This window comes from Canis lupus, chromosome 3, assembly GCF_048164855.1.
Source record: "Canis lupus baileyi chromosome 3, mCanLup2.hap1, whole genome shotgun sequence".
Classification (NCBI taxonomy): domain Eukaryota; kingdom Metazoa; phylum Chordata; class Mammalia; order Carnivora; family Canidae; genus Canis; species Canis lupus.
In genome coordinates this window covers 58,588,434-58,603,494 of record NC_132840.1, presented here as the reverse complement: position 1 = coordinate 58,603,494, position 15,061 = coordinate 58,588,434, and the positions used below count along the sequence as shown (strand labels likewise).

The window sequence follows — 15,061 nt, the reverse complement described above, 5'->3', positions numbered from 1 at the left end:
AAAAAAAGGACTTTGATATTTCTGAATAATACAGTTTCTTGAAGGGGTATCTGGGTGGTTTTAGTAGGTGAAGCGTCCGACTCTTGATTTCAGCTCAGGTCATGATCTCAGGGTCTTGGGATCAAGCTCTGCTCAGTGTAGAGATCCCCTCCACCCCCTGCTGGTGCTCTCCACCTCCCCACCCCCACCAAATAAATACATAAAATCTTAAAAAAAAAATAGCATCTCTCAATTTGGGTGTGTCTGATGCTTTCTATCAGATCTGGGTGGTGCATCTCTGACTGGAACCCTGCCTAGGTGACATGTGGCCAGCTCAGAGCCTCCGGAGGACGCACAACACCTGCTGCCCTTGCTGGTTTATTTTAATCCTTGGTCTAGACGTTGCCCGATTGCTCTACTGTGTGGTTACTGCCCCCAATGCCACTGCCAGTAAGCATTCTGTCAGCAGATGCTTTGAGACCAGGCCAGTATCTTGCCCCTCACCAAGATCAGCCCCTGGATTTTGGATCCGAGTCCTCCTGTGCGCAACCCTTCCACTTCCGCAGCTCCCCAGGTGGGGCGCCAGACCGAGCAGGTGCTGCCCTTGCTGCTGGCACCCAGCCTTCCTGATCTGACTGGCCTCACGTCCTGCACCCACAGCCTGCCTCTTGTGTGGGTGGCCAGACCCTCTCTTGGAGACACTCAGCTCATTTCCTGTCCCCCGAAGCTTCTCTTCCTCACAGCAGCCACTGAGGAAGCCGCAGACGAGGTCCAGGGCCCCTTGTGTCTGGTCACCCAGAGAGGGCCCCCCGTGGGCTCCAGAGCCTGGGGTGGTGCAACCTCGGCAGCCAGCCTGCAGTGGGCGCAGAGGAACCTGCAAGAAGACGCTCAGCAGTTAGGGCCGCCACTGTGAGGTCGGGAGGTGGAGATCCCACAGGAAATGACTCGGTGCAGAGCCGATGTGCCTCTGTCCCAGGACAGGAGCTTGGGCTGCGAGGCTGGGGCATGTCAACAGAGTGCGGGGAGCCAGGGCCGGGTGGGCCCTTGGGGGGCTCGGGGCCAGGTCAGTGTCCCCCTCCCACCGCATCCACCCCCTGGAGCCTGCCCCGCTGGAGGGCGTGCGTGGCTGCTGCTGTGCTCTGCTACATCAACCTGCTGAACTACATGAACTGGTTCATCGTTGCAGGTGAGGAGGGGATGCACCGGGGAAGCACCTGCTCCCTTCACGGGCCGTCCTACTGCCACCAGCCCCGTCCTGCTGCACACAGCATACCCTGGATGGCGGCCTCTGTCCTGCAAACCATCTTCTCACCCCTGGGGGAGTTCCAGCCAAGCCCCGCAGAGGGAGGTGGAGTTCTCCAGCCAGCCCCCGGGGGGCCCCCAGCCGCAGGAGCAGGCAGGTGTGGGCACTTGGTGTGTGTGGGGGGGCGGCTGGAGCTCTGCGAGCCCGGCTGTCTGAGGCATGGCGTGCAGGGGCCTGGCCCAGAAATAGCTCGCCGGGTGCTTCTGGGGCAGTGCTGTGTGCAAACCTTGCACATTCCGACTTCCTTCCTGGAGGCCCAGGGCTCAACGTGCCCCATTCTTGTTACTCACACATTCACTAACTCATTCATTCATTCTTTCATTCAAGATTTAACTCTCCCCTCTCTTCATTGCTGATTCATTCGGGGTCGACTGAACAAACGTGACCTGTGGGCCTGGAGACAGGGGTGGGGGGGTGGGGACGTGTTTGTCGGTCTGCAGTTTCCTGAGCTCGGGAATGCCTGGCTGGTGGGGCAGAGGGGAGCGCAGGCTGGCCTGGGGGGGTCTGCAGGCATGTGCAGCAGCCCTGGGGCAGGACCCCCGTGATTTAGAGCTGTGGCCTCGAGTCCAACCTGGTGGCTCGCGGGGACCCAGGAACATTCTGCCACAGGATGGAGTGGGCTGGATGCAAGCCGGGCAGCCCCAGGACGGTGGCTGAGGTTCTGGAGGAACTCGGAACAGGGGTGCAGGGGTTGGGTGTGGAAGGTGGGAGGCGGAGTGAGGGGAGGGCTCAGGGTGAGGGCTCCGTGCAGGCCCAGGGGCACGGGTGGAAGTGTGGGCTCCGGGCAGAGGTGACCAGCGGGTAGAGAGCAGGGGTCTCTGGGGTGGACCCCAGGCTTTGTGGCTGCTGGGCTGAGGCCTGGGCTCTCTGTTCAGACAACGGGAGCCACACACAGTGTTTCTGGGGTGGGGACCACAGTCAGTATAAGCAGGATGAGACAGCGAACCAGGCCTGGGCCCAGGGAAAAGCAGTACAGAGGCCGGGCAAAGCAGGCCCAGGAGGCCCTCTCCTGTTGGGACTTCCTCGCCCCGGGGGAAAGCCAGGCCAAGGGTGCTCTCTTGGATGAACAAGGCTAGAGAGGTGCGAGCACCTGGGGCTGCAAGAGGCAGGCGGTTTGCAGAGCGGCTAGAGTGCTCTGGGGAGAAGGGGGCCAGAGGAGGCCGGAGGAGGCCGGCTCCAGGGGCAAGGGGAAGCCCGGGCACAGGGAGCACCCGACCAGTCCTCCCTCCCAAGGAGGGAAGATGCCTGTGAGCCTACAGGATTTCTGTGGAGCTCTTTACTTTGCTTATGTTTATTTCTTTTCTCTACAGCAAATGGGTCTTATTCGTGTCATTAGAAACGTGAAAAGGGAAGGAAAGCCCCACAGGCTGCTGGATGCTGTGCATTCAGGCCCAAACCAAACACCTGAACAAAAATCTCTTACTTTGCCTCTCAGATTCCCTGGCCAATCCTGGCCTGCAGGCGGGTCTCTGAGGTGTGGCTGTGGGGGCTTCTTCCCCTCTGTGATGTCCCCAGGTCCCCTGTGCTGGGGGAGGGGGGCGCTGCCTCAAGCTGGGACCCCCGTCCTGTTTCCCCAATCCCAGCAGCACGCCTGTGGGTATGGCTGGAGCCTCTGCTTCCTCATCTGTGTTGGGGAATGCAGACAGTCCCTGCCACCCAGGGGGACAACCCTAGGGCCCAGCTCAGAGGCCCTCTGCTCGCTCATAATTGAACAGTTGCTTCTGCTCTTCTGCTCTTAATGACAGGGTCTGAGCCCCACAGTTCAGATAAGCAGGTGCCTCACTCTGACTAACCCTTTCTGAAGTGCTGCCAGGGGCTGGGGGGACTTTGGGGAGCAGAGTCAGGTGTCCAGGCCTGTGTCCTCTGTGTGTTAGGCTGAGTGCCTGCTGCCTTGGCCTATGGCCTGGGAAGATCCTGGGGGGACTTTGGAGGCCCAGCTGGTGTGGAGCAAGAGCCTGCCACCCTCAGGGAGGCGAGGCTGGGGCTGGACCCCAGGGGACCTGTCTCTGCAGCCCCTGTGGGCACCATGGTGTCTGTGTGCTGAAGACCCTGGAAGAGCACACCTGTGTGCACATGTGCAGCCCAGGGCACGTACATCTTTGTGAGTCCATGAACATCCACCCATGAATGTCTGGAGTGTGTCTCTGAGCTGTGCTGCAGAGTTGCATTGTCCCAGGGACCTCCACTAACACCGTAGTCTGAGTGAGCTGCACACTATGCAGCTCTGCAGACTATATTGCTCTAGTGATGGTGTGAGCAGGAGCCTGGCTTGTGTGCATATGCAGGCAAGGCTGTGGTGTGGGGGCTCTCGCAAGAGGGTGTATTTGTGCCTCCATGAGGCTACTTCCCTGGGCAGGCCCATCTGTGTGCATGTCTGTGGATCCGTAGGTCCTGGGGTGATGCCTGTCCAGGACGGTGGGCACATGTTTGGGCCTCTGGGGTCTGTGTGTCTGTGTGTGTTGATGTGTCCCAATGTCTGTGTGCAGGCTCCCCGTGCGAGAGTAGGGGGGGCAGAGAATGTGGGCCCCAGAGGCACACCCTGTGCTGGTCAGCGGGACCCTGTCCCAAATGGGGGGCAGCTGCTCTTAGAGCCCCAGGAGGCTACCTCCCATCTCCTGAGTGCTGTCCGTCTGTCCGCAGGCGTGCTGCTGGATGTACAGAACTTTTTTCACATCAGTGATAGCAATGCCGGTTTGCTTCAAACGGGTAAGGAGAGACTCCTCACCCTGGAGCTGGGGCCCAGGCTCATGCTGGGGTCCCGCTCCATGTCCAGTTGGGGCTGCTGGGGCTGGGGGCCAGGTGCATCCCCTGGCATGGAGGAGGGGCACAGAGGGCATGTGCTGTCGGGGGTGAGGGCCGCTGGGTGTCAGAGGAGGGGAGAGCTCGGCCCTGGGCAGGCCCTTCGGGTTGGAGTGTAGATGCTGTGGCAGGAGCAGGGCCATGGGACTGGGAGAGGCTTCTGAGCCCCAGATCATGGCGGCGGGGCTGGCGGGGGCCACTCGTCCCTGCTCAGCTCCGCTGGCACCTGTGGCTGACAGGGGCCAAGAAGCCCTGACCTGAAAAACCTGGCCCCCGGAACACAGACAGACCTGTACTTCCCACACGGGTTCACACGGGGTTGGGACCCATGGGGCCTACAGTCCAGCGGGGTGGAGATCAGCCATCCCTCCTGCCCCGAGGTCATGCACGCACCTGTGCACACCCACGTGTACTGAGCATGTGGGCGGGTCCTCTGTGCGGGTCTCCCCAACAGTCTGCTACCCCCAGCACCTTGGAAGGAGCCTCTTATCCTGGGGGGGGGGGCGGGGCCTGGGGAAACAAACAACATTCTAGAAGCCACTTGAGCAGAGTTCTGAGGGAATCCACTTACACACACTCCAGCCTGTGTTTTCTTTCTTATTTTTTTAAAGATTTTATTTATTTATTCATAAGAGACACAGAGAAAGAGAGAGGGGCAGAGAGGCAGAGGGAGAAGCAGGCTCCATGCAGGGAACCCAATGTGGGACTAGATCCTGGGACTCCAGGATCATGCCCTGGTCCGAAGGCAGCCGCTAAACCGCTGAGCCACCCAGGGATCCCCTGCATTTTCTTTCTTAAAAGGGACCTGCCTGGGAAAAAGCCTTTAGTTCTTCCCACCTCCTCTTCTTTGCTGCCCTGCCCTGGGGTGTGCAAGCCCAGGCTCCAGACAGAGGGGATCCCTCGCGGATGCTTGGCATCTGCGGGGGAGCCAGGCAGAGACAGTCCATAGAAACCCAAGGGGTGTTTCCTCCAGGCCGCAAACCCTCCGCAACGGGCCAGGCCTTATCGGGCTGTCCTGCTGCTGTGACAGTCCACTATTTATCTATGAGTTAGAATTCAGAAATGAGATGTTGTCTCAGGGGTGGGTGTCAAGAGGTTTATTTCAAGTAAAAACAAAACAAAACAAAACAAACAACAACAACAACAAAAAACAGATGTCAGCTTTGTAACATCTTTCTTCCCGGCGATCGGTCTGATTTGTTGGATTGATTTGGCAAATAAGAACTGGTTTTACTCATTAGAGACATTTCCATAAATGGAGTGAATGTGATCTGCAGCCCCAAGGATGTGGATGAAACTATAGTTAGAAAAAATACAATAATGATGGAAATTGCATCCTTTGCAACTATTTAAACTTAGGATAAAACTTCTTAAAAATTTTTTTCTTTAAATATTTTATTTATTCATGAGAGACACAGAGAGAGAGAGAGGCAGAGACACAGGCAGAGAGAGAAGTAGGCTCCCTGTGGGGAGCCTGATGCGGGACTCAATCCCAGGACCCCAGGATCACGATGTGAGGCAGAGGCAGGCACTAAACCACTGAGCTACCCAGGGATCCCCAAGATGAAAACCTTTTAAATGTCAACTGAAAACACGGGAAGGGTGACATAGTTCCATAATCTTCGTTCTTGAAGTACCAAATGACCACAGGTCTTTCCCAACTGCTCTTGTCTCAGAGCTGAGGCCAGCAGTGGGTGCTGACCATCCAATCTCCACCAACAGATAACGGTGGTTGAGTCATGGTCCCCGTTCCCCAGTTTCCACCTCAGCTGCATCATTGCTGCAAGGCCCCCGGAAATGAAATGCCGTGGAGGGAGCAGCGTGTGCGTGTGTGTGGCTGGGTGTAGAGTGGGCGAAGGGAGAATGGATGCTGTGAAGCTGCCCAGAGGGTAGTGTGGACAGTGTGGGGGTGTTGGAGACCTGGTGACCCGGCTCTGCCCGGTGTCGATGACCTCGGGAGAGGCTTCACCTTCCTGGGTCACTGTGCCATGGTCCTAAGACCCAGCAGTTTATCCACAGGGAAGGGCTTGGCTAAGTTTAGAGTGGGGCAGAGGGCAGGGTTAGCTGTGGTCAGAACCCTCCTTCCAATGGGACAGGGAGGTGCCACAGTCGGTCCGTTAATGGATAATATTTAAAACCAACACTGAAAAAATAAAAAATAAAACCAACACTGATGTGGCCTTTACCATGTGCCAGACACTGTCTCAGGTGCTCTGTAATCACTCCTTTACCCTTCACAACAACCTCTCGGGGCAGGGATCACTCTTGTTCCGGTTTAACCCATGACACACTTGAGGCACAGAGAGGCTCTGGGCTTGCTGAAGGTCACACAGCTATCTGTAGAGTCCTCTCTGCACCTGCTGCTCCTTCCTTCCTCCCACTGTGTCACAGATGTCCTCTGAATCTGGAGCTGCCGGGAGCAAAGGAGTGCATGTGGGTGTGTGTGCCTTCCCCTTGGGGGTAGGTTTCTCCATCTCAGGGCGTCTGAGGGCTAAGTTGTTTCATCCTATAAAGAATCCCTGCCCCAAATCTCATAAAAGTATTAGAAGATTTAGGGAAATATTTTTATGACCTTTGGGTGTAGAGGATATGTGTTAAGAAGATAAGACAGGGCGCCTGGGTGGCTCAGTGGTCAAGCGTCTGCCTTCGGCTCAGGTCGTGACCCTGGGGTCCTGAGATCGAGTCCAACATCGGGCTCCCTGCTGGGAGCCTGCTTCTCCCTCTCCCTTTGTCTCTGCCTCTCTCTGTGTCTCTCATGAATAAATAAATAAAATCTTAAAAAAAAAAAAAAAAAGACAAGAAACAGTCCCCTACCAGAGGAAGATTGATACATTTAGAGCACATTTTGTATGACCGTGCTTGAAACTCTAAATGCAGTTAGTAACAACTATGGATTACATTTAAGCATTTACATAAAGCTAGTCCCTGCCTTTTATATGCTTTATTTAATTTGTCTTCTCCATAACCTTCTGTGGGAAACACAGTTACTATCTTATGATATCATCGATTTAAGGGGAACAGAAGAGTTAAGGAATTTGCCCCAGGGTCACGCAGCCAGGCAGTCTTTGGGTCAGGATGTGAGCCCAGGGAGTTCAGTTCCAGGATTTACATTTTTAAATCCTTAAAACAAATATAAGGGACCGTGAGAAACGATTTGCAAACAAGGGGCCCCACAGAAAATGGGCAGAGGATGTGAGAACAGGAACTTCTGCTCAGCCTCGCTGGACATAAGGGCGATGCAGATTAAAACATCAGCGAGACACCGTCTGCTGTCCAGCCGTTAAGTGAACAAAAATAATATGATTGATCATATCAAATGTCAGCAAGGCAGCTGGCACGTACCTCTGCGCAAGTGTAAATGGGCACAGCCTTCTCGAGGCCTACTTAGGCGGTAGCTATTAAAATTCTAAATGCCGCTGACACCAAAGACCATTCTCTGCGGAGTATTAGGTCGAACCATATTAAATTGCCAGTGTTTTGTAGGTCAAAACTGGCCTAATTTCTGCCACCGCCTGTGGCTCAGCCCAATACTGGAGGGGGCGAGGAGGGGCGGGGCTGGGGCCCGAGATGGGAGGAGTCTGGGCGCCCATAGGCTCAGGCAGTGTCCATCATCGGCGCCCAGCGAATGGACACTGGCGTGGGGCGGGGTCTCTGCTGGAGGCGGGTCCGGGCCGCCTCCCTCCACCTGCCGCGGGCGTGGACGCTCTCCGGGGAGGAACCGGAGCCGCGGGCCTGGTGCGGGGGGCAGAGTCGCGCACTAACATGCAGCTCTGTTGTCCCTACGGGGTCGCGGACGTTTTCCTTAATCCAGCCGCCACTTCCGAGGGCTCACTGTACAAACGGGAGACACATCTGACAGCGCCGGAGGAAGGTTTTACCTACTTGGAAGAACCAATCCCCTCTCTCTAAATCCTGCTGGGCCGCGTCCCACCTCCCTCTGCCCCCAGCAGGGACGTGACGGCAAAACCAGACCAGCCCGGGCCGGGCGTGGGGAGGGACACGTTCTGTGAAGACAGGGCCCCTGCGCGGCCGCCTGTGCAACCCCACGGGCTGCCCCTCACTCTGCCCCAGGCCCTGCCCTATGCCCAGCCTCATGCGCGGCCCCATGGGCTGCCATGCTCTACTCCATGCTCTGCCCCATGAGCCGGCCCACGCTCGGCCCCACACTTTGCTCCACGCATGGCTCCATGCACGACCCCATGGCCTGCCCCATGCTCTACCACATGTTTTGCCCCACTGTCAGCGCCACACTCTACCCCACGCACAGCCCCAAGCTGGGCTCCACCTTCACTTCTGCATCACAGCCTCCCAGACAAGCCAGGGGAGGCTCAGAGGGGTGGAGTTCGCAGGTCCAGGGGGCACATGAGCAAGCCCAGCCCCCCGTCCCCTCCCCAGTCCCCCTGATTCTGGGCATTGGGTTATGTGTTAGGGGCATGGGGGGGTCACCTTACCTGATCTCCCCCTGGCTTCCACCCACCGCCGGGTGCCAGCCTATGGCTTTGGAGCCCATCCTGTGTGTGGGCTGCGGGCTGCCTGCCCACCCACCTGGGCAGAGAATGCATGTGGTCTTGCCTGATCCCTCCAGTCTTCATCTGCTGCCTGCTGCTGTCCGCACCTGTGTTTGGCTATCTGGGTGACCGGCACAGCCGCAAAGCCACGCTGAGTTTTGGGATCCTGCTCTGGTCAGGTGCGGGCCTCTCCGGCTCCTTCATCTCCCCCCAGGTAGGTGCCCTCACCCCTGCAAGGCCTCCAGGGACCTGCCCCCACCCCCTGCCCTGCTGGCTCCCTGGGGAAGGTGCATGGCCTGCCTCCATCCCCTCGGGGCTCCAGGCAGGCTGCAGGGGTGCCTTCCAGGGCCCCGAGAGGACCCCCTAAATGCTCTCATCGGGAACCTTCCTCTCCTGAACCCCTGTGGCTGCCTGGGGGGCTTGGGGGTGACCTCCACTCTCTGGAGGAGCTGGCCTGGCTGGCAGAGGTGAGAGGCCCAGGAAGAGGGCTCCCCTGGGCCTGGGGCTGGCGGTGGCTGTGGCACCAGCAGGGGGCACCCTTGTGATGTCAGGGACCTGGCCTGGGGGACGGCCAGGGGTCCTTAGTCCTGACCCCACCTCGTCCCCTGGGGGCATGTGTCATCCGGAGCTCAGCCTCTGACACAACCTCCTGTCCTTGCCCCCTGGGTGACCTCGGTACTCACTGGGGTCATGTGCCTGTGTACCCAGCATTCCTGGCTCTTCTTCCTGTCCCGGGGAGTGGTGGGCATGGGCTCCGCCAGCTACTCCACCATCGCGCCCACCGTCCTGGGAGACCTCTTTGTGAGGGACCAGCGGACCCGGGTGCTGGCCATCTTCTACATCTTTATCCCTGTTGGAAGGTTGGTATCCCCAGAACCCATGTCCTAAGCTGGTAGACCTGAGGGCCAAAGGAGCCAGGGGATAGGACTTGAATCCCAGCCCTCCTCTTTCCTCAGCAACCCCCTTGGGCTCTCTGGGCCTCAGTTTCCTTCTCTGTAAGGGTGGGGGAGGACACCAGCCAATGGCTGTGTCAGGGTGCTCCCTCTACCTGAGGACCCTTGAGAAGGGCTGTGCGGGGACATGTGTGTGGAGGGCCAGGCGGCCAGGGGGCAGGTGGGTGGATCAGCGTGGGGTTTAGAGCCTGGCCCCTGACTCTGATCCAGGCTTCCTGGAACCGCCTGACTCAGGCCCGGGGCCCTGGGTCCTCACAGAGGGCGGCAGCGGGCAGTGCTGGTGGGCCCACAGCCAAAGGTCACCAGTGACTTGACCAAGGGCAGTGGACATCTGGGCCTCACGTGGCTCACTTTTCCCGTGATGGGACTGTGAGCAGCAAAGAGTCGGGTCCTGGGGGGGGAGTGTACCGGCATGGGCTGGGCCCCATAACCTTGGGCCTACCCCCCCCCCCCCCCACTGACTGTGCCCCATGCCCCTCTGTCGCAGTGGCCTGGGCTATGTGCTGGGGTCGGCCGTGTTGCAGCTGACTGGGGACTGGCGTTGGACCTTCCGAGTGAGTCCAGCCTCCCACCCCCCCATCGCCGGGGCCAGCAGGGGCTTTCCAGCCTCCGGTGACCTTAGCCACTTGGCAGGGGAGCTGGCGCCACGGGGGTGGTCAGGCATTGGCAGCTTCAGAAACCCGGCAGAACATGAGCCGTGGAGGTCGCGTCCCTGGTCAGAGGCTGGCCTCGGGGCTCCCGAGCCTGGGGAGCTCCAGAAAGTGGCTTGTAACGTGGGGCGGGGGAACACGTGCTTCCTCTGGAATCTAGGGGGGTGGCTGGGGCTGAGAACATCCCAGGGCAGAACTGGTCCCACGGGTGGATGTGCTGAGTGGCTGCTCAGGCTCCGGTCCTTAGCTGCCAGCCTGCGGGCCCCAAGGAGTAGTGCCCACGGGACATGTTAACGGAAGTCCCCAGGGGACCCTGCTCCTCAGAGGAGCTGAACCCCCTGGGTGAGGCTAGGTCAAGCTCTCTGTTATCTGCAGCCCAGAAAGGAGCCCCCTGCCCCACCCCAGGCCCGCAGGTCTCCCCAGTCACAGGCCTGCAGTGTGGCCTGAGCCTCCCCCATCCTCCCACCCCCTATGCCCAGGTCATGCCGTGCCTGGAAGTCACAGGCTTGATCCTGCTCCTGACACTGGTTCCAGACCCGCCCAGGGGAGCTGCTGACAAGCAGGAGGAGGCAGCCATGGGGGCCGGGAGGAGCAGCTGGTGTGAAGATGTCAGGTACCTGGGGACAAAGTGAGTGTCCTCCCCCCCCCAAGAACCCCGTGAGCCCCAGCACCACTGACCTGCCTCCCCCACCTCCAAGGAACCCCTCCTGACTGCCCCAGTGTTCAGGGTCTTCCTCCCCTGAGCTCCCCCTCATCTGCATAGGTGCTCTGCCCTCACCCTGTGACAGCACAGGGGCTGCAGGGGAGGGAGGGGGAGGCAGTGCGGCACTGATTCTGCCTTATCCCCGAGTGACCTGAGACTTGGAACCTTGTTCCCCTCATGTATTCAATGGATGTAATCCTCTCAGGGCTGCCGGGAGGATGCTGGGAGTTAATCAGTCACCTCTGCCAGCCTCAGGGAGCGTATCCATCCTGTTCCAGGCATGGGCTGGGGGGTGGTCCATGCACTCCCAGACCTCATGATTAATGGGAACATGGGGCGCGGGCAGGACCCAGCACGATGTGACACGGAGCCATGCGACCCTGGAGGGTGCCTGGAGGAAGCAGGGCAGCGGGGCAGCTTCCCGGAGCCTGTGCTGCTGGTGTCAGGCCCTCTGGGATGGGGAGAGCTGGCCCTGCAGTGAGGAGGGGGGAGGCCCACTGGGGGGGGGGCGTCGGGGAGGATTGGGACCTGAGCCTACCAAGCACCTGAGCACCAGAGTGGCCAGGGTCCAGCAGTGGGGGTGGGGGGGAGCCCATGGGCCTGCAGCCCCAGCTCTTTGCCGGGGGTCTCAGCTGGGCGCCTTCTCTTGCAGCTGGAGTTTCGTGTGGTCCACCCTGGGGGTGACTGCCATGGCCTTTGTGACTGGAGCTCTCAGCTTCTGGGTTCCCAAGTTCTTGTTTGAAGCCCGTGTGGTGCATGGACTGCAGCTCCCCTGCATAACGGACCCGTGCAGCAACCAGGACAGGTGAGGGGCCTGCGGGTGCCTGGGCCCTGGGCCCAGGTCAGGTCCTAGGTGGCTCTGAGCCCCACAGCTCCGTGTCTCTGAAGAACCCAGGACTGGGGTTCCAGCTCTGGCTGAGCTCCTGGGATCTGGGTGGCCATAGGCGAGCATCCTCCTGCCGCTGGGCCCCAGGCCTCCTGCACCTGGGCTACTGTGGGGGTCCAGAAGGTGCTCAGGAGAGGAGCGAGGCCTCGTGGGGCCTGTGGGGTGATGGGACCTGCAGTGTGAGGTCAGCCCATTCTACATTTTATATCGAGGCTCTGGGATGTTTCTTCCTTCCAGGGCTCAGCCTTTCGCACGTGCCCTCACATGTTCTCTGCCTCCTGTGGGGCCAGGAGCCCTGGGGAAGCTGCCAAGATGTTGGGGAGGGAGAGAGAGCCTCACAGAAGGCGACATGCTCCTATTCCCACCTCTTCCTGCACTGTGCTCAGGCCCCACACCCTTGCACCCCGACCCTGTCACACCCTCCAGCCTCCTTATCTCCACCTCACTCCTCGGTCTCCCGGGGCTCCTGCCCTGCCCTGTGGCTCAGCGTCATGATCTGTGCCGCCACAGGTGCCTGTGTCCACCTGCATCCATCTGCTTCCACCTGCATTCACTTGCATCTACCTACATCCACCTTTGTCCACCTGCATTCACCTGTGTCCACCTGCATCCGTGTCCACCTGCACCTACCTGTGTCCACCTACTTCCACCTGCATCCACCTGCATTCATGCATCCACCTTTGTCCACCTGGATCCACCTTCACCCACCTGCACCCATGGATCCACGTGTGTCCACCTGCATCTACCTGCATCTGTGCATCCACCTGTGTCCACCTGTGTCCACCTGCATCCACCTGTGTCCACCTGCTTCCACCAGCATTCACCTGCATCCATGCGTCCACCTGAGTCCATCTACATCCACCGGTGTCCACCTCCTTCTCCCTGGCCCAGAGAGAGCCTTCATGTGATTTCCGGAGTGGCCCATGGCCTCTCACTCATCTGTGCCTTGGCCTGAGCTGGGCCTTCTGCCTGCAGCCTCTTCCCTCTTCCCATCATCACTTCTGAAACATTAATGCGAGTTCAGGCCCCACAAAGAGCGTTTGACCTGAACGCCCCTCTGAGGTTTTAGGATAACAAACTCCATTATTCCTGCATTACCCACGAGGAGAGGGAGGATGAGCAAGGGTCCCTGAGCTGTCCCAGTGGCAGAGCCAGACTCAAACCCATCTGACTCCTGACACCACGTCCTGGTGTGTCCAGGGCCACCTACAATGGCTGGTGCATGTGGACACCCCGAGGAGAGCTGGGAGCAGCCTCTGGTATATAGCAGGTGCTCAGGGGAGGTGCCGGGAAGGCGTGAAGGAGTGCCTCTGATGGGGCTGTGCTGCTGGCCAGGGCTCCCAGTGAGACGGAGCCCTGGAGGCCCTGCAGAACCGCAGCAGCCTGGAAGCTCCACTCAGCTCCTCCACGGAACCCGGGTGGCAGGCAGCACAGACGTGGAGCTCACAGCGACACAAGTATTCTCAGGGGCCCGGAGGCTGCGCGCCCATCCAGGCTCTGGGGACCGTCTCTCCTGCCCCTTCCCCTCAGGGCTGCCACTGCTCCTTGGCTTGTGGCTGTGTCCACGGTCAGCTGCCTCGTTCTCTGGTGCCTCTTTCTGTTTCCCTCTTCCCGGGACATGGTGGTCACAAGTGGGGCCTCTCCAGCCTCAGGACCCTGAACGCAGTCATGTGTACAAAGTCTGCTATCCCTGTGTGTGTGTGTGTGTCTCATGAATAAATAAATAAAATCTTTTAAAGAAAAAAAAAAAGGGCAGCCCGAATGGCTCAGCGGTTTAGCGCCACCTTCAGCCCAGGGCCTGATCCTGGAGACCCAGGATGGAGTCCCATGTCGGGCTCCCTGCATGGAGCCTGCTTCTTCCTCTGCCTGTGTCTCTGCCTCTCTCTCTCTCTCTGTCTCTCTCCTGAATAAATAAATAAAATCTTAAAAAAAAAAAAGTCTGCCATCCAGGGAGCAGTCGCAGGTGCTGGAGATTAGGATATGCACATCCTGGCGGGGGGGCGGTTGTTCAGCCTGCCACAGGGTAGGAGGGAGGTCCTGGCATTGGTGTTATATACCCACCTTGGCTATTAACACACCCTCCATGGTTGGGGTGAGCCCCAGGGCGAGGATGCGGCAAGGGAAGGAAGCTCTAGGACCCAGGATCCCAGCACAGCCCCTGGGAGAACCTCTGACACCAGAGCTGGCCCACACAGAAGGGGCTACGCAGGCAGTAGTGAGCTTCCCACCCCTTGGGGCACGTAAGTAGGAGGTGGACAGATGCCTGCCAGGTCTGGTGTGCAGAGGATCAGCATAGATCTTCTTGGCTCTGAGAGTCGGATTCTGGGAAGGCCTTGCAGGCTGGGTGGCTGGGTGACCGGATCCATCCTCTGGCCACATCTCCTGCTCAGGGGCCAGTGCAGTGGCCCTGTCTGAACAACCAGCCCTAAGGGTCACAGGGGTCTCGGGGCCTGCCAGGGCTCCAGGGCAGGAAGCATTCATCCAGGACCTGGAGACCCATGGTAGGCTGAGCCGGAGCCTTGCACAGTCTGCAACGCTGTGTGTGGGGGCGGTTCCTGGAGTACCCAGGTAGGCAGGGGCTAGGAGGCCGGGCTGTGCCAGTGAGGTGCTGCAGGACCTGCAGCAGGTTCCTGCCCTCTCTGGGCCTACGTTCTGCCCTATAAACTGGAGGGGGGGTGGGGGATTGGACGTCACGGGGGTGGCAGGTTTGGTCCTCGGTGCTGGCAGGGGGCTTGCCTGAATCATGCAGGGGCTGCCGGGGTGGGCGAGGCCCTGGCTACTTGGGGCTTCATGCTGGCTGCCGTCAGTGTCCCTCTGAGCCCTTTAGACGGATGCCGAAGTGGGGGCCCAAGGGCTGCTGCAGCGTCCAGGTGGGGGTTGGGCAGTGGCATGCTCGGGTCTGTACTGGAGAACGCAGCCTCTGGGGGCCTGTCTAGGTCTTGTTCTGGACAGATAGCCTTCCCTGGGGGCGGAGGTAGGGGTGGGGATGGAGCAGGGGCAAGGGCAAGGGCAGGGCAAGGCCAGGGCAGGGGCAGGGTGCAGGGGCAGGGGCAGGGGCAGGGGCTGGGTCAGGAGCAGAGTCAGGGGCAGGAGCAGGGGCAGGGGCAGGGTAGGGCAGGGGCAGGGGCAGGAGGGAAAAGCAGCATGAGGATGGGGCACCTGAGGGGCGTGCAGGGCCGAGGGGAACCACAGGGCCAGGTGGCCAGGTGATGGCCAGGTGTGGGGTGGGGGTTCAGTGACCTGAGGTTCACTTGCCCACAATCCTGTGAGTGAGGGGGAC

At 59.6% G+C, this 15,061-nt stretch overlaps 1 protein-coding gene across 7 annotated transcripts in view; it reads left to right on the top strand.

Annotated features, from left to right (window-relative positions):
* Positions 1-719: 719 nt before the first annotated feature.
* Positions 720-15,061, top strand: part of SPNS3 (SPNS lysolipid transporter 3, sphingosine-1-phosphate (putative)) — a 29,279-nt gene continuing 14,937 nt past the window's right edge. The window contains exons 1-8 of one of the 7 annotated variants that reach the window (XM_072821692.1): positions 720-1,042; positions 1,166-1,379; positions 3,923-3,988; positions 8,667-8,803; positions 9,298-9,449; positions 10,030-10,096; positions 10,672-10,805; positions 11,548-11,700. In XM_072821692.1, the coding sequence (XP_072677793.1) occupies positions 920-1,042; positions 1,166-1,379; positions 3,923-3,988; positions 8,667-8,803; positions 9,298-9,449; positions 10,030-10,096; positions 10,672-10,805; positions 11,548-11,700 (1,046 nt within the window). In that variant the 5' untranslated portion in view covers positions 720-919. Of the gene's footprint in view, positions 1,380-3,922; positions 3,989-8,666; positions 8,804-9,297; positions 9,450-10,029; positions 10,097-10,671; positions 10,821-11,547; positions 11,701-15,061 lie in introns of all 7 variants that reach the window. The other 6 variants (XM_072821691.1, XM_072821693.1, XM_072821694.1 and 3 more) reach the window with 6 other exon arrangements.